The 19,211-nt window shown below is 40.8% G+C and overlaps 1 protein-coding gene across 1 annotated transcript; it reads right to left on the minus strand.

The window, feature by feature from the left end:
* Nucleotides 1-16,443: 16,443 nt before the first annotated feature.
* On the minus strand, nucleotides 16,444-17,881 carry LOC122440096 (serine/threonine-protein phosphatase PP1-gamma catalytic subunit). The gene has a single exon (XM_043465923.1). It carries the CDS (start codon nucleotides 17,704-17,706, stop codon nucleotides 16,735-16,737), a length of 972 nt encoding a protein of 323 aa, XP_043321858.1. The 5' UTR covers nucleotides 17,707-17,881; the 3' UTR covers nucleotides 16,444-16,734.
* Between the last annotated feature and the right edge of the window lie 1,330 nt (nucleotides 17,882-19,211).

A 19,211-nucleotide genomic window follows, 5' to 3' on the forward strand; every position in this document is an offset into this window, starting at 1 on the left:
GAAGATCAAAGATGTTGCTCTCCCCATGGCCAATAAGAATGAAAACTTGATTTTAGTGCAGAAGTGTTTGGGGAAAAGAAATGATTTCTTGCTGATAAAAGAAAGCTAGAAATGGAGCAAGGAGGCTGTGGGTCCTTCTCTTTCACTCCACAGGTCATGTATTTCTCCAATAGCTGAGCAGACCTTCTTTGAATCTATCTTTTTAAATTTAAAATCTTTTCTTCAACTCCCCATTCTTTCTCTTCTCAACAGCTGGCCCCTTATCTTTGCCCTTGAAAGAGAACATGCTGGCCTGCCCCCCACAGACAAGCCCTCGGAGGCGAGTGTGTGCCATTTCTTATTCTCACTGCCCTCGTTCCGATACAAACCACCACACATTACACTGTTTTTCATCTCCATTATATTCCCATTCACGGGTTGTGAATGCTGGCAACAGGACTTCAGAATAAAAACGCTCACAGCAGCCACTGCAAAAAGCTGTGTCCTATTGACTTTTGAGACGGACTGCTGACTGTTGTTTCAAGGTGACGGGGCTAGTGAGCGACACGGAGCCAGTTCAACATCTCTTGATCATACAACTCCTAGGGGTTTCCTGAATTCTGATGCAGGATGGTCAGTTAATCTCAGTGTAGAGTGTTAGGGAAGAGAAGACAGGGGCTGGGGAGCCAGGCTGGCTTTTCCACCATCCTGTACCCATAGATGAGCATCTGGTTGCAGGAGACCCTCTGCACTGACCTCAGAGAGAAGGTCTGCACAGAGCAAAGGCTCAGGCTTGAGGTTCCCGGTGAAGGCCCAGTTCATGGTAAACACTGTATCCATCACACTGCTTGATATTTAATTCACATTTCAAGTATGGTTACCAAAACATGAGCCACAGAGTTTAGATCTGAGGATTATCCACTGTGTATTCTCTTTTAGAACTAATGGAGATTATAGCCCAAGGAGCCATTTCTTTTGAAATTTTCAAGAATCCCCACAGCTACCCAAAGATCACATGGGGATGCCCTAAAGAGTTTAGCAGAGTCCAAACCTGGTATCCATGTCAAACAGATGGACAGTTATATAATATACATCAGAACACAAACACATCAGTAAGCATGGGTCTGAACACAGCTCTGCCCTCCAACCACCCCATAACCTTCTTTGTCCAGAGGAGAGAAGGTCTAAAAATTTATGACTGTTTCCTAGGATAGGATTTAATTCTTCATGTAAACAATCCCAATAGACAGAGTACAGATTTCAACACATAACACGAATCATAGGAAACAGACTTTTTTCCCTTTTGTGTAATTTTTCTCAAATGCTAAATGAAGGGCATAGGAAGAATGAAGCCAGAAAGATACATCTGGTCATGCAAATATTTCCAACTATGTATTAATTATACATTGGTATATATTTTTATATGCTCATATAGATAATCTTCCATACCTAAAAAGTCATTTTCTCCTGGCATTCTCTTCCACTTCCACCCCAAGTAAACAAATATGTTTGAGGACAAAGAGTTCTACTGGAATACTCTTTCATAAAACCATTTCAAAGTCCTAGTGTGAAAGCAAACGGTGTCATCATAACGGAAAGCTCTTTGGTTCTTAGCTCATTTTGAAATGAAAAGAATGGATCAAATCAGCAATCTGTTAGCAACCCTGGTAGTTCATGGGCCTGTCATTCTCTTCCCTGCCTCCCTCCACCACGAGTACTTCTAATAGAAAAGCAGCTACAACATAGGGCTCCATGTTAAGGGACTTTATCAGGGAGTGTGTTTTCAATAACCTGGTTTAGAGGAAGAGTAATGTGAGTCTCTTCAAGAAGCTGAAAACATTTAGACTACCTTTCAGGGAAAGGAAAGGAAAACACCTCATCTTCATAAAGTGATGCTTGTTGCTTTTGTTTTCGTGTGAGACTGGTCATAATATCTTGCTTCTGAGAAGTCAGCAACCGGAATGAACAAGGCAATGGGGAGTGGTGTCAGGGTTGCTGCTGCTGCTGCTTTTGAATATGTAGACTATTTTTTTAGTTCTCAGTTCACAGCAAAATTGAGTAGAAAGTAGAGGGTTTTTCACCCATCCACCCCTACAACCACAGCTTACCCCACTACCAAGTGATATCATAGGGTGGGGCCCTGATCCTATAGGATTACTGTTCTTATAAAAGAGATACCAGAAACCTTCAGCTGGGCAGTGCTGGCCTGGCTGCTATTCTTATGATTCCAATTGAATTTTGGCAACAGCTGGAAGAGCTGAGGATAGGCACTTCTCATGTATGCTCAGGGCACATATGGAGTCTTTCTGCACAGGCTGTGAGACTTCTTAAGAACATGAAAGCCTCAGGGTTGTCAAACTGCTATGTGGCACATGAAGGTGTTAACAGCTAGTATCCAGCAAATAAGGCAGATGAGTCATTTTCTTTTATTGATCAAACCTCAGAAATCACTCAGTGTTACTTCCATCTATTCCATTATAAGCTAATAATGGCCTGATCACTTTGAAGGAGAGGTAGCTAGCCTCCACCTCTTTATAGGGAAGTGGGCTGGGAGCTCTTTTTATGGCTGTCTTTTAAACAGCCTGCCACAGATAATATTTGGCTCCAAGGACAATGATTTCCCCACAATAATTTGATGATGGTAAAACAGAAACCCTTCTTCCTGTGGAGGCATTTAAAATACGGAGTTTAGAAATAAGAGATGAGTCATAAGTTATTTAGGATGAAATGAGCAATGTTCTGTGACCTAGGGGGGTCACAGAAGGCATGTCCAAACAGGTATCTTTAAACCACCTCTCTTAGCTAAGTCCACTGGAGAGGGCTTGGGGTCAGCTTGGTTGTGCAAAAGGATGATTCATCTTCTCATAAAGCCAGAGAACAAGGAAGCCCTAAGCATCAGCTGGGACACTCGTACGAGGGGATCTGACCCAAAACTGAGCCATGAGTCGCTTGGGTTGCACCTTAGAGTCGCTCCCGGAGTGGAGCCTGGACCGGTGGAGGATGGGGAGGAGATGGAGGACGGGGCAGAAGGAGTGATGGCTGTGTGAGAGGAAGGTGGGACCGGGAGCTCCACAGACTTGGCAGCAGTGAGTGATGGGGACAGCTGGATGAAGCTGCCCTGCAAAGATACTGAGACGCCAAATCGACCAGCAGCATCACCCAGCAAAGACAGGAAGGAGAGAATTTTGCTTAATACTAAAAAAGCCGTGGTTGTTCAGACTAGCAGAGAAATCATAAAACCACTTGAAATGACCTAAAAGCTACACTCAGATTTTCTGTCTGGTGCAGGACTGTCTCTTAGAATAGAGTTTCTGAGTACACAATTTCCCTTCTCTTACGCATAGAAGAGGATGCGTATATTTTGGATTCAGAACACCTTGCAAAAGTGAAAAGAATGAAAAAAAATTTTTTTTTTTTTTTTTTTTCAAAAGATCTGGACTTACTTTACAAAGACAGATCAACTACTGCTCAGGCTACTGAAAACAGCTTTAATAAAAGACCCGAAAGGTTAATTGGAGGGCTTGATCTACCTCTGTCAATTGTTTCCCCAATACAGGTCACAGTTGATAAAAGAGTACCAGAGCTAGGGAAGGAGTGAAGGTAAATCAAGATATTACTAGAGAGATACTAATGAACACAACACTGTAAATCAACTCTACAATTTAAAAAATAAAAAATATTAAAACTGGGTCTGATAGGACTATGGGGGAAATAAAAACACACTGTTAAGATGCATTAGAGTAAAATTGGATAAAATAAGTTAACTTTCCAGTGCCCCTGCTCTCTTTTGTATAACCCGTGGTAATACCTTTTTTAAAAACAGTGACTCTTTCTGAGCTACAATATACTGTTCAGGACTAACCTCAGCTCAGAGGAAACTGGTAATAGTTCAGGGAATGAGAGGACATGTTTTATAGCTTTGTTATCTTTGTTATTTCCTTTCCACTTTCCTTTCCAATTTCAAGAAAATATTCTATTCTTGGCAACAGGTTACTATGAACTGTTTTGAACTTAATATTCTCCCATGCATAAACTAGTAACTGGAACTGAGGGGCATATTAATTTAGAGGAACAGAGTATAGAGACTTAGCCTTGGGGAATAAATTATAATTTTTTTTATTAAATATTTGGGAGAGCATAAGAGGAAAACATATCTATTGATGTATTTTCCTTCCACACTTAGTGTATTCTGCCTTGATAATCATTCATCATAGAAATTAATGTCAGGCCTGTCATTCTTATCCTTACCTACCTCCACAATGCAGGGTGGTTTGAAGAAACATGATCAGCCTAAGTGAGGAATGAGGAATGTTCTTCTGCTACTTGAGAAGGCTGTTCTGCTGATCTAGGGGAAAGCTTTGGGGCAGAGAAAGAGACCACCACAAAATCAATGTATTCAATCTCAGTGATCAGTGGAGGGGCTGCCAACCAATCCAAAACACTGTGGTTACCATAAAAGTCACTGCCTCTCCAAGGCCTTCCTGTCAATTAACCAGCAGTACTTTTTGATAATCCAATAGCAAGAATTTCCTATGAAGTATTGTCTTCGGAACTGCTTTCCCTAGGAGAGTCACATACATGGAGTATTTTCTCATCCTGTTTCTACAGCCCATAGATTTTAGAGTAGAATTCAGAGCCAAATTAATGGAAAGACAAGCTGGGTATGAACCTCGGATGCAGTCTAAAAGGAGAACTGAAACATCACTGGAATAAATTAGCAAAATGTAAATTGGTTTCACTCCTCACTATGTTGAATACTCTTGTGAATTGTACAAGAGCCTAAATTCAAAAATCAGTAATACATGCTGTTTTTGTTTACCAGGAATGAGTGACTTAACTTAATTATCTGAATGTTAAATCCTTTAATGTGCCATCCAAGATACTGTCTCATCCAGAAAATTTCAAAAGAAAACTGAGAAAACTACAAAAATGTGGGAAATATTTTGTTTTGTTTTAGTCCACCCTTCTGCAGTCAGTGAAGGTAGTGACTGTTTTTACATCGTTTTTGTTAATTAAAAAAGTCAGCTGTTTCAAGCTTCAATAAAAAAGGAGGTAGAAATACTTAAATATGGTATGCATGCATGCATGCTCAGTTGCTTCAGTTGTGTCTGACTCTTTGCGACCCCAAGCAGGCTCCCTTGTTCATGGAATTCTCCTGACAAGAATACTGGAGTGGTTGCCATACCCTCCTCCAGGGGCTCTTCTTGACCCAGGGCTTGAACCTGCATCTCCTGCATTCCAGGCAAATTCTTTACCGCTGAGCACTGGGAAACCCTAAGTATGGTACAAGAGGTGCCAATTTTTCAGTCTCCCCAGAGCAACTACATGCCTCAGGTCAACTCTGAGTGACACAAGATGCATCTAAGTAGCTTTAAAGCATCTTTGTTGTGGGAGGCAGTCCATAAATGGGGCGCATTTAAAAGTAGCATTGACCTTCAAAGGCCCACTTACTAGATATGTTATTAAATAAACAAGTCATTTAGTGAACCATGCTTTTGACTGTTTTTTCCCCCCAATTCTCCACTATTAACTTCTCTAAGCATGTAGAATTATTTCCTCACTTATACTCCAGAACTTCTTTTGATGTCTGACTAACCTCCAATTCATCATCAATTATGAATTCTCTCTCTGTCATTTATAATTCATTAAGAAACATCATGAAAATCCTACGTCAAGTTAATTTGGTTTCACTCAGTTATTTGAAGGCTAACCATAGCTTTTTTGGTACTTAACATGTGTCAGGCACTGGGCGAAAGGCTATATACATTTATACAATATTCATTTTATCCTCATAATAACCTTCTAAAATAGATACTGTCTTCATTTACAGCAGGAAAATGGAAAATAATACACACTGCATTTCTTTTTTTCCTAACATTTCACAGACAGTAAACAGGAAAAGTAGAATTTGACCCCTGGAATATCAACTTATCTGACAGCAAAACCTGTAACAGAGAAGAGCAAACCTGACTCCATATTGGATCTGTTCCCTTAGCTCTGACCTTTGTGCCCTGCTGCCTGTGCTTAGTCATGCTGGCGGCTGCCTATAGCCAGACATAATAGCCCTTTCTACATAATAGCCCTTCCATGAGGCTCTGTCTCCCAGGCTTGATCTTTAAAGGGTGTAACACTTTTCACTCATATGGAGATTAAAAAGTTGCAGAACAGAGAATAACATTTGTCTTGTTAGAGGTATAAAGGAACCTCATGACCAGACCTACAAAGACGGTTGCAAAAACAAAGGATCATCACATCCCCTCTGGGGTCTGGTTGGCACCAACAAGTCTATAACAATCAGCCACAGCCCCACCACCACCCCCCGCCTTTAGTATAAGAGAAGCCTGAATTCTAATTCAGGTAAGATGATTCTTAGCCTGTCTTCTTGGTCTGCTGGCTTTCTGAATAAAGTCGTTATTGCTTGTCCCAATACCTTGTCTCTCATTGGCCTGTCATGAGAAGAGTGACTCGGTAACAAACCCATGCCCTCAAATTCTACACTAATCTGTATCTGTCATTTTCTGATCAAGTGATATGTACCATGCTTTTCACTGTGCCCTTCGGGATCCTTCCAGGTGGACTCACCAAAACTCATAGAGGCTAAATACTTCCCAAGTGGTCTCACAGCCTCTGAGTGGTAAAGCTAGAGATCAGACCTATCTCTCCAGGTATACAATACCCATAACATGGCTCTATCTTTAGGAAGAGTACGAGGGTTTGCATGGAATGACTGGAAGACTAAAACCCCTTGCAGTACCCAGAATCTCCACTGACACCATAAGTTTTTATAGTACTGAATTTTCAATCTTTGGGAGTTAGTGTTCATTTGTTTTTTTGTTTTTTGGTATAGCTGTGAGAACCCTTGTCTGTATCTTAATCATCCTTAATTTCTTCTGAGAACCTCTGGGTACCACCTGGCCAAAACTTCTCACATACAAAAATTAGCTTTATCTATTACTTTTCTGAGGCTTTAATACAGTGCTCTTTTTTAGTAGTAAGTGAACAGTTCATAAGCACTTATCCTAAGTCATTTTTCAGTTTAACCTGTCATTTTATGTTGGCAAAATCAGAAAGATAAAAATTGACATCAACCTAAATACTTAGCTTGTCAACACTGCAGTATTCAACAAATGGAGATAGTGGCTGTGACTATTAACTGGGGCTCTTGAGGTAGGTATCTTCAGGCATGGCTTCCACTGACCACCACCCCCACCAACACGCACACCCTCTTATATTCCTGCCCTCATATATATCCTCCTTTTGACTTGTGGTCTGGATCTAGTGACTTGCTTCTCATGAGCAGAATATAGCAAATGTAATGGATGCCACTTCTGTGAACAGATTACAAAAACACAAGTTTTCATCTTGCTAAAACTCTCTTTCTTGCTCACCCTCTCACTTTCTCACTCTGATGAAGCATGTTGTGAAACGCTCAGTGAAGATGCCCATGAGGCAAAGATCCAAGGAAAGCTCTGGCTAAGAGCTTATAAGGGACTAAGGTTCTGTCCAGTAACTCACAGTGAAATGAATCATGCCGGCAACCATGAGTTAGCTAGGAGCATGTCCTTCCCAATCACGCTTTGAGATGACTACAGCCTTATTAGAGAACCCAGATAAGTATGCTTGAATTCCTGACCCAGAGACACTGTGAGATAATAAATGTGTATTGTTTTAGTCTTCCAGGTCTTAGAGAAATTCATTAAGCAGCAACAGATAACAAACACAGCTCATTACTACTAGACTTGTGAAGAGCTGTGCTGAGACATGCTTTATTCATGCTGGCCTGCCTAGGGACACTTGCTCTTTGCATCCCCAGGGAGTGCCATCTACTCTCTATTTTGAAGTCCATATTTCTGAACATGGGAGCTCATTTGCTTTAACTGTTTTGCTCCTTAGAGAGAAGACAAAACTTCATTTTCTTCAGAAATATAATCTCCACATCACTGGGATATTGCTGTGTAGTTGTCTTATCTGTCTTACCTTCTTCAGACTTAATTTCAGTCCTGAATAAGAGTCAACAAATTGACTTTCTCCCCTGATTGTAAGCTTATGCATTTTATTATCTATTTTAACTTTTTCTAATTATAACAAATAAAAGTATTTGTACACACGACTGTATTTAAAATGGATCACCAACAAGGGCCTGTGGTATAGCACAGGGAACTCTGTTCAATGTGATGTGGCAGCCTGGATGGGAGAGGAGTTTGGGAGAGAATGGATACATGTATAACTATGGCTGAGTCCCTTTGCTGTTCACCTGAAACTATCACAACATTGTTAATTGGCTATACCTCAATACAAAATAAAAGTTTTAAAAAATTTTGTAACTTGGTGATAGTAGTTGTGTATTTAATAACTTAAACCATAGCTTTCACTGAATGAGTGCTCAGGCTTTATTACATAGAAGTTAAAAATTATAATTTCTACCCTATATTCTGTTTTTTACAGGTGAGTAAATTGGAGTTTTAGGGAGGTTGTGTACAATCATGTGCCTGCAGTTGTACAGAAGGAAACAGTCCTGAGATATGAACTTGAATCCAGATAATCTTTCTCTAGAGGTTACACTCACAGGCTGAAAAGTAAAAAAAAAAACAACATTTTTTTTCTAAGATTAATTGTTTAGAGAAGTTTTAGGATCACAGAGAAATTGAGAGTAAGGTACAGAAATTTCCCATATATCCTCTGCTCCCACACATGCATAGCCTCCCTGTTATCAACATTCCCTCTAGTGGTATATTTGTTGCAACTGATGAATCTATACTGACACATCGTCACATCATAATCACGCCAAAGTCCATAGTTTATGTTAGGGTTCACTCTTGTTGTATATTCTATGGGTTTGGACAAATGTATAATGACATGTATCCTCCACAAACTTGCAGATGTTCAAACTTGATGTAAAAAAGGCAGAGGAACCAGAGATCAAATTGTCAACATTGGTTGGATCATAGAAAAAGCAAGAGAATTTAAGAAAAACATCTACTTCTGTTTCATTGACTACACTAAAGCTTGTATGGATCACAACCAACTGTGGAAAATTCTTCAAGAGATGGGAATACCAGACCACCTTACCTCCCTCCTGAGAAATCTGTATGCAGGTCAAGAAGCAACAGTTACAACCGGACATGGAACAACAGACTGGTTCCAAGTTGGGAAAGGAGTATGTCAAGGCTGTATATTGTCACCCTGCTTATTTAACTCAGTATATCACTCAAAATGCCAGACTGGATGAAGCACAAGCTGGAATCAAGATGCTGGGAGAAATTTCAATAACCTCAGATATTCTGATGATACCACCCTTACGGCAGAAAACAAAGAGGAACTGAAGAGCCTCTTGATGAAAGTGAAAGAGGAGAGTGAAAAAGCTGGCTTAAAACTCAACATATAAAAAAACAAAGATCATGGCATCTGGTCCCATCACTTCATGACAAATAGATGGGGAAATAATGGAAACAGTGACAGACGTTATTTTCTTGCATTCCAAAATCACTGTAGATGGTGACTGCAGCCATGAAATTAAAAGACGCTTGCTCCTTGGAAGAAAAGCTATGACAAACCTAGATAGCATATTAAAAAGCAGATGTTACTTTACAGACAAAGGTCCATCTAGTCAAAGCTATGGTTTTTCCAGTAGTCATGTATGGATGTGAGAGTTGGACCATAAAGAAAGCTGAGCACCTAAGAACTGATGCTTTTGAACTGTGGTGTTGGAGAAGATTTGAGAGTCTCTTGGACTGCAAGATCAAACCAGTCCATCCTAAGGGAAATCAGTTGTGAATATTCATTGGAAGGACTGATGCTGATGCTGAAACTCCAATACTTTGGCCACCTGATGCGAAGAACTGACTTACTGGAAAAGACCCTGATGCTGGGAAAGATTGAAGTCAGGAAGAGAAGGGACAGCAGAGGATAAAATGGTTGGATAGCATTGTCGACTCGATGGACATGAGTTTGAGCAAGCTCTGGGAGTTGGTGATGGACAGGGAAGTTTGGCATGCTGTAGTCCATGGGGTCGCAAAGAGTCGGACATGACTGAGCGACTGAACTGAACTAAAAGAGTATTTTTGCATGTGTACTCAGCTGGTCAGTTGTGTCTGATTCTTGGCAACCCCATTGACTATACCCACCAGGCTCCTCTGTCCACGGGATTTCTCAGGCAAGAATACTGGAGTGGGTTGCCATTTCCTCCTTCAGGGGATCTTTCCAACCCAGGATCAAACCCATGTCTCCTGCATCAGCAGGTGATTCTTTACCACTGAGCAACGCAAATCCTTTGTGCTCTGTCAAGTCATCAATGCCCCATCCCTAAACCCTGTAAAAGAAATTTAAAGTATAAAAAAATAATTTAAGCCATCACAAATCCTACAATCAGAAATAATTTTTATAAAATATTATTTGGTTTATTTAGCTCATTTCCTAGTTTCTTTTCTATGTGTAAATGTAAATATTATTTATGGGGTAAAAAGTTATGCTTTTTCTATTTAATATTTTATTATGAATACTTTATTATGCTCTTTTTTAAAAAACATGATTTCTAATAAGTATATAATATTATTCAAAAATGCTACATATCAATTTTTAAATCACTAATGTTGGACAGGACTCTTAAGTTTTTCCTAATGAATAACACTGTAGTATTCTTGAATGTAATGATTTATATCCTTAGAAATGGAAATATTAGGTTAAATATGCATTTCCAGACTCTTGTTATATATTAACCAAAAGATATTTAGAAAGAGAAAAACTAAGTCACATACCCTTAAACAATATAAATATTTGCATGTCTTGTCAAACCTACTCCATTATTTTTATTATTTCACCAATTATTAAAAATTGTGAAATTATTTTAATTTCTACTCTGCATTAAAGATGAAAAATTATCCAAATGTTCATTTGCTTATACCCAGGTTTATTAATCTGGTGCTATTTTATTGGGAGAAGAGGAGGGAAGAATAAGGAGGGCCTGTGAAGCAGAGGGGAGAGGCTGGTCAGAGACACAGAGATGTGAGAAAACAAGACCTAAAGGTAAAGGAGAGCCATTAGAGAATTTTACATCTGGAAATGACAGGACAAAAATGACATTTTCCCCTAGTTTATTCTGGAAACAAGGTATAGGGTAAATTCACAAAATGGGAATAGAGTGAATGGGTAACAACCAAATCAGAGCAGTCAGCTGGAAGCCTCTTCAGTAACTGACACAAGAGAGTGGGCGTCAAGATGAGTCACAACTAAGGTGAGAACCATGAAGATGGAGATAAGGAGGCAGATTCAAGGGATGTTTAGGAGGTGGAAACAGTAGAGCTTGGAGGCTCTTGGATATGGGAAAAAAGGAGACATCTGGGGTGGCTGCCAGATTTCTGGTTGGTAAGACTTGGGTTGGAAGAATTTCAAGGATTAGAGAGGAATGTTGGGACAACCACAAGGACATTCAGGAGCCAGTCAGTGGTGTAGATTCGCCACTTGGAAGAAAAGTGGAAGCAGGATACAGAGATTAGAAAGTGCCAGCTGGTACCTGAGGTTGCCTTTGTTTATCACTTATAATGTGTGGGAAATACTGCTTAATTCATAGGATTATTGAAAAGAACAAATGAAATAATGTTTATAGAGTTTAGCTTAGTGCCTGGAGTATAGTAAACAGTAAATAAGGAGAGCTGCTGTTTTACTCTTTATAAGAAGACAAGAATGGTTATCAATATATCACACTTAACAGACCCTGAGAAAGATAAGCCCTGACGTGTATTGGGTTAATATCACCGTGGGGAGAATCTAGGTGACCTTGCACAGAGTGGTTTCCACAAAGAAGTAATTACAATTGGGAGAGTTGAGGGCTGCTTTGAAGTGTTCCAAAAGCAAACAGCAGTAAAATCAAGAGATTGATGAGGCTGAATATCAAACAAGAAATGCAAGAGTAAAATCACGGTGTTCAGTCCCTGTCATAAGCAGAATAATGACTCTCCAAAAATCTCTATATCCTAATCCCTGGAACTTGTAACTACATAACTATCCATACAAAAAATATTCTGCACATATGATTAAGTTAAGAAAGTTCCAATGGGGAAATTACCTTATATTGGGCTTCCCTGGAGGCTCAGGTGGGAAAGAATCTGCCTGCAATGTGGGACACCTGGGTTTGATTCCTGGGTTGGGAAGATCCCCTGGAGGAAAGCACAGCGACCCACTCTGGTATTCTTGCCTGGAGAATCCCCATGGACAGAGGAGCCTGGTGGGCTGCACTCCATGGGGTTGCAAAGAGTTGGACACAACTGAATGACTAAGCACACAGCTTTTATTATCTGGGTGGGTGCAGTGTAATTATAAGGGTTCATGTAAGGAGGCAGCAGGAGGGTTAGGATCACAGAAAAAGATGGTATAACACATTCAGAGGTCAGAGTGATGCAGCCACAAGCCACAGGCCAAGGGACATGAGCAGCCTCTAGAACAGAAGCTGGAAAAAGAGAAGGAACAGATTCTTCTTTAGACTCTCAAGAAGGGACACTGACTTTAGTTCCATAAAACTCATTTCATACCTCTGACCTCTAGAACTGTAAGAAAAACTTGTATTATAAGCCACTGACTTGTGTAATGAGTTTCAGCAGTATGGGAAATGAATACGGTGTAAGATCCAGACACCATGTTAGGGGATCAGACCTGGCTTGGATGGGGGCCTTAGCAACCTATACAGGGTAAACAGGTGTCCAGATAATCTCCAAGTGTCCAGTCAGCACAGCTGTGATTAGAGTCTAGAACTATGTGTGACACATAGCATGTATTCAATTGACATACACAGAACAGATAATTCTGAGCATTTTATATTTTTTATTACACTTTGATCTCACTTCTGTCTTTGCAGCCTCCTCAGATGGCTACCCTGACAGCTAAGATGGTAAAAAATCCACCTGCAATGCAGGAGACCCCGGTTCAATTCCTGGGTCTGGAAGATCCGTTGGACAAGGGATAGGCTACCCACTCCAGTATTCTTGGGCTTCCCTTGTGGCTCAGCTGGTAAAGAATCTGCCTGCAATGTGGGAGACCTGGGTTCGATCCCTGGGTTGGGAAGATCCCCTGGAGAAAGGAATGGCTACCCACTCCAGTATCCTGGCCTGGAGAATTCCATGGACTGTATAGTCCGTGGGGTCACAAAGAGCCGGACATGACTGAGCGACTTTCACTTTCAAATGCTTCTATAAAAACTCCAAATTTTAGAGGCTGCTTCATTTCCCCCTGGAAAATTTTTTCATCTCATGTGATTTGCTGAGTGTAAAACAAAAGTTCACATGTAAACTAAAAGTATACAGGGAAGCTAAAGTTGATGAATTTCAGTTCAGTTCACAACCTCTTCTCATTTCTAACTCCCTTGAATGAAAAGTTGATCTGAACAGTTCAGACTCTACTGAGATGAGTCAAAAATTAGAAGCTTTCTATGCAGGTTTAAGCAGTTCTGGGATTTGTCATTACACTTCTACAAGTTTCTTTAGAGGGAGTTAGCAATAAAGATTAAAGCAATAACCCTGCAAAGTACATACTGTAGCTAGATTTGAAAGGACACAACAAGCTCCCACTTAAAAAGTTCCCGTGGCTGAGGTTCTGGTCTTCTGTGGATTCAATTCTTTCTCCCCCTGAGGTTCTTTGAAAACCGCAGCCCTGTTGTTAATTTGACATTCAGAGAAGACCCTGTGAACCACGTGGCTCTACTGTGATAAAATCGAAGTGTGTGAGAGTCCCCCCCAGGTGTGAAAGAAGGGCCTGGAATTCTTGCACTCCTCAGCCTCTACCTTTTCTTCCTGGCCTCATACCATTTGCATCAGTCTCGTGATCTGCTTCCCTTCCACTGCCATCCAGAACACCTTGTCATCAACTTAAAGGACTGTTCAAGGCTGCTTGGATCGTCAGAGAATAGTGTTTCCACATCCTCTTTCTCCCACTAGCATTTAATTTCAGAACATTACATTTTAAAAGCAATTCACATCTTCCTCCCTCTCCTGATACTCTCTTCCTTCCTCTTCATTTGTACCTGCCTCCAGTCAGTGAGACTGAGGTTTTGATATTCATCTTGACTAGAAAGGTCAGCAAATATTTTGAGGGGAGTGTTGGGAGTATTCTGGGGAAAGGAGATGAAGAGTAGACTTCCTAAACATAAAAAGATGGCAATTATTTTAAATATTATAATCAGATGATCATAAGCCACGCCTTTTCATGACTCCTTAACTGGTCTATTCTATCCGCCATGTAGGACAGCACTGTAGATTTCTATAGCAACTCTCTTTAATTGTTATCATGCCAATGCAGTAGTTATCACATTCACAAAGGAAGACTGGTCATTTTCTCAGTAGGGAAAGAAAATAACTATGCTCTATGGAGGAGCCAGAAAAGATGAATCAGTTATTCCCTTCCCATTTAACTACATCCTGAAGCATTCTCTACCAGTTTTGCAAAAACTATTACTTTGGAGTTTGTTAATTTTGCAAGCAGAATGAACTCTTTCAGGGTCCTAAGGCACCTGGCAGACAGAGGATCACCCATGGGTCTGGGTAAATGTGGCTTACAGTGTTGGCTTTCATGGAGTTGTTTGCAGATGAACAAAAGCAATACATAATGCCATTTCAGAGGCCTTCTTCTGGTAATCAGAGAGAGGGCCTTGAAGATGTGTGTGTGCTTTCACATAAACACACACACACATATACACTGCCCTCCAGCCTTAGAAAGCTCCAGTTATTATGATTATCTGGCTTAAGTATATAGATAAAAGCTCCATTCATAACAGCTTCAGGCCTTCCTGGCATCTAAGACAAATGATATTTTTAAATGAACCTTTTGTTAACTTCCTGTATGTTTGAAAATGATGGTCAGCATAGCAAAAGGATCCATAAAACAGACTAGAGCTTTTTTTTTTTTTTACAGTTTATTTTTCAAATGCTTTCATTGATAAGGTTGAACTAGAGAGGAGCAGTAATTTGTATCTAATATTCTTTTCTCTGCTTTCATTATATGGTTGTAACAGAGAAATGCCTAGTGGTTATCAGTGAGATGTGCAGTCCATGTGTCTCTATGGCATCATCCTGTCTGTATGTTCCAGGGTGGAAGATTCTCAGTTACTCAACAAATACACATCTTTCTGAGCTCCTGCTGTGAGCCAGGCAATGTCCCAGCCCCAGCAGAGAACAAATCAACCCCATTTCTGCAGTTGTGGAACCTGCGTTCTCATGGCAGGAAATGGCCTACCCACGAATAAATATATCATGTGACAGTTGATGAGAGGTACTACAAGGAAAAATAAAGCAGGATAAAGAGGATAGATACTAATAGGAGTGAGGTTTATTTTATGTGGGGTGGTCAAAAGAAGACCTCTCAGAGGGGCTGACATTTGACATTTGAGCAAAGTCTTAAAAGAAATGGCTTTTCAGTCTTGCTAAATGCTCTCAGATCTCTGTACCGCTTTCAGTAAGTCTGAAGATGAAACAAACATCTGCCAGATGAAAGAAGCAAGAAGGTAAAGACAGGAAACTGGAGTGATAAATCCGCACCAATCCAATTCGGGGACTAATTTATGCTTCCAAAGCATGTTCAGAAAAAAGTGAAGAAGAAATCCCCTCACTGAAACCCTTTGATGAATCACCAGTAGCTCACTGTTACCGAGTGTCCCACAGGCATGACATATCATCTGAAATCTGGGTGGATTTCAGAAGAGAAATGTTATTGCATTTAAACAATACCATTAGCCAATCTGATTTCACTTACTGGTATGCACTTTGTTCCAGCTATCTAGTCTAAAGATGAATTGCCCGATGGTTCTATTGTCAAAATGACAGCGTGAAAAGAGAAGCATGTGGCTTGTAATAATAATGTGGTACATGTGTAGAAGGTCAGAGAAGCAACAGATTAACATTCCAGCGAAAGATTTCCCCTGGGACATCTCTTCAAAGTATCAAAGGCCAAAGATCAGGACACTGATAATGTGTCTGGCATTGGTGGTGAAATTGTTGTATGTATTTAGCTCTGCTGAAGACAGAGCTGTGTTCTTTTCAATTAGTTGATGAAATCTCTCCTGAACAATGAAGAAGCCAACCACGGAAACTGGCTTCAATACAGCTGAATGAATGGAAATGAGCTTTGTGAAAATACGAGTTGCTTACTGCAGATTAATGAAATAAATTTGAACATGTTCCCTGGAGAAGGCAACTAAATAATTCCCTGCCCTGGAGATTTAAGCCTATCGTGTATAGCATGCCATTTCTTTACTGCATTTTTAACCAGATTTTCAAGTTTGCAACCCTTCTGCAAGGTGGACCTGGGGATTATGGGATGGGGGAGTCCGGTGGTCCTTTCTTTTTTTTTTTTTTTTTGTATCCAACAGTATGCATTTTATGACAATAACATGTACAGATTGAGCACCCTAGGGCTCTCTTTATATCCTAAAGAAAATGAGCATTTACATTATTCATGGGCTCTACTGAATTAAAAAAAGATCAGTTGTACACTCACCCCTTAGACAGGGGACACTGTCCTGAGTGTACAGCTTTAACACCATCATTAATGTTGTTTGTAAAAGGAACAGGGAACTAAACAAAACATTTTTCCTTGGGAGTGGAGAATCTGTCATTTGCTGTTATAACCAGCAAATACCATTCATTAAGTCAAAAATGGAAGGGGGAGCCCCACAAACACTATTTGAGCAAGCTGACCAACACACATTACAGTTTTAAAAATGAAGGTTATGTACTATATGTTACAAGTCCCAACTAGGCAGTATCAAAATGACATCTATTTCTTTGCTTGCTTTGTGATCATACCCCTTGGAGGTGTGACGGGTCTCGTGGCATTTGGCTTCTTTTTCTCTGCAGGCTTTAAAATCTGAAAAGAACACATTAGTGTTTCGTCCATACTCATCATGGCACCTGCATTGTCAAACTCTCCACAATAATTGGGCGCAGAAAACAGAGTGACCAACTGCCTCTTTGCAAAAAATTCATATCCATCTTCAACCACCTGATGGGCTCTACATATAAGATCCAAATCATGCTTATGGAGAAATTTTGCAACCACTTCTGCACCAAATGTGAAGGACACTCCTCTGTCATTTTCACCCCAGCCTAAGACATCTTTATCGGGGTCAGACCACAAAAGATCACAAAGAAGACCTTGATCTGGTACATCAGTTGGTCGCATAATTCGCCGAATCTGCTCCATAGATTGAAGATCTGGTGATAAACCTCCATGACAGCAGAATATTTTCTCATCCACGATGGCTGCTATCGGTAAACAGTTAAAGCAGTCTGTGAAAGTTTTCCATAGTTTAATGTTATATCTTCTTTTACATTCATCATAAAATCCATATATTCTATTGATGCTGGCACATTCGTGGTTTCCTCTGAGAAGAAAAAAATTCTCGGGATATTTGATTTTGTAAGCCAACAAGAGGCAGACAGTCTCCAGTGATTGTTTTCCCCTGTCCACATAGTCCCCAGGAAACAGGTAATTGCTTTCTGGCGGGAAACCACCATACTCAAAAAGTCGAAGCAAATCATAGTATTGCCCATGGATATCACCACATATCTTGAGTGGTGCTTCAAGTTCTAGCAGGATAGGCTGACTGAGAAAGATCTCTCGGGACTTTAAGCACAGTCCTCTGATTTCATTCTCCTGTAGCTGGACATTTTTACCAGGCTTGGACCCTCTCACTTCCAGCAGCCGTTGGATGATGCTGTCGATGTTGAGTTTATCTATATCCGCCATCGCCTTCCCACCGCCGACCTTCCCGCAGCGGCGCCGCCGCCGGCTCGCGCCCGGGATTCACACCTCCTTTCCCACGCCACGAGCACAGAGATGGTGGTGGCGGCGGTGGCAGAAGCCGCGGTGGGTCCCCCCCAACCGCCCCGCTCCCTGCTTCCTCCTCCTCTCCCCACTGGAACCACGACGTCCGGTGGTCCTTTCTAAGCGCTGGCTCTATGAAGCAACAGGGTTGGGCAGCTGGTGGGGGGTTGGGGAGGTAAGGGGGCTGAGCATGCCGGCTTTACAAGCAAAGGGACCTGGTTTGAAACTGGGTTTCATAATTTACTGATGTGTAAAAATAAAATACATTTTCCTTATTTTTAGAACAGGGAAAATAACATAACCTAAATATTTATAAGACAGATTTTTAAAAGGCAATGCTAATGTAGTATTTTGTGATCTTGCAAGGAATGGGAGCTGTGGCTTAATTTTACAGCTTCTTTGTGGCTTCTCTGACATTCCTGCTGCCTCACCTTCCCTGGTGCTGGGAGAAAAATCCTGGGTGGCTTGATACATATTAAGAAGGAATGGTAAGTTTTGTTTATATTTCTAAATATAAGCACCCCTTAACTTCAGAAAACTAAGATCATGGCATCTGGTCCCATCACTTCATGGGAAATAGATGGGGAAACAGTGGAAACAGCGTCAGAGATTATTTTGGGGGGGCTCCAAAATCACTGCAGATCGTGACTGCAGCCGTGAAATTAAAAGACGCTAACTCCTTGGAAGGAAAGTTATGACCAACCTGGATAGCATATTTAAAAGCAGAGACATTACTTTGCCCACAAAGGTCTGTCTAGTCAAGGCTATGGTTTTTTCCAGTGGTCATGTATGGATGTGAGAGTTGAACGGTGAAGAAAACTGAGTGCCGAAGAATTGATGCTTTTGAACTGTGGTGTTGGAGAAGACTCTTGAGAGTCCCTTGGACTGCAAGGAGATCCAACCAGTCCATCCTGAAGGAGATCAGTCCTGGGTATTCATTGGAAGGACTGATGCTGAAGCTGAAACTCCAATACTTTGGCCACCTCATGCGAAGAGTTGACTCATTGGAAAAGACCCTGATGCTGGGAGGGATTGGGGGCAGGAGGAGAAGGGACGACAGGGGATGAGATGGCTGGATGGCATCATCTACTCGATTGGCATGAGTTTGAGTAAACTCCGGGAGTTGGTGATGGACAGGGAGGCCTGGCGTGCTGCAATTCATGGGGTCGCAAAGTTGGACACGACTGAGCGACTGAACTGAACTGAACTTCAGAAAGGAAGATTGTCTGTTGTCTGCTTTGTTTAAAATTTCATTTATGTGTTCATTATCAAAAGTTAAGATCTGAAAACACAGGGGGATATGTAAAAGGAAATTTCAGGAAATAAGTAAAATACAAGTGATTTGCAAAGTATACAGGAAATACCACAATAATAATTTGGGAGGCAGTGTGTGTAAAGGTTGCAATGTAGTTCCTGGGTCCAGTGCA

Source organism: Cervus canadensis, chromosome 4 (assembly GCF_019320065.1).
Source record: "Cervus canadensis isolate Bull #8, Minnesota chromosome 4, ASM1932006v1, whole genome shotgun sequence".
Classification (NCBI taxonomy): Eukaryota; Metazoa; Chordata; class Mammalia; order Artiodactyla; family Cervidae; genus Cervus; species Cervus canadensis.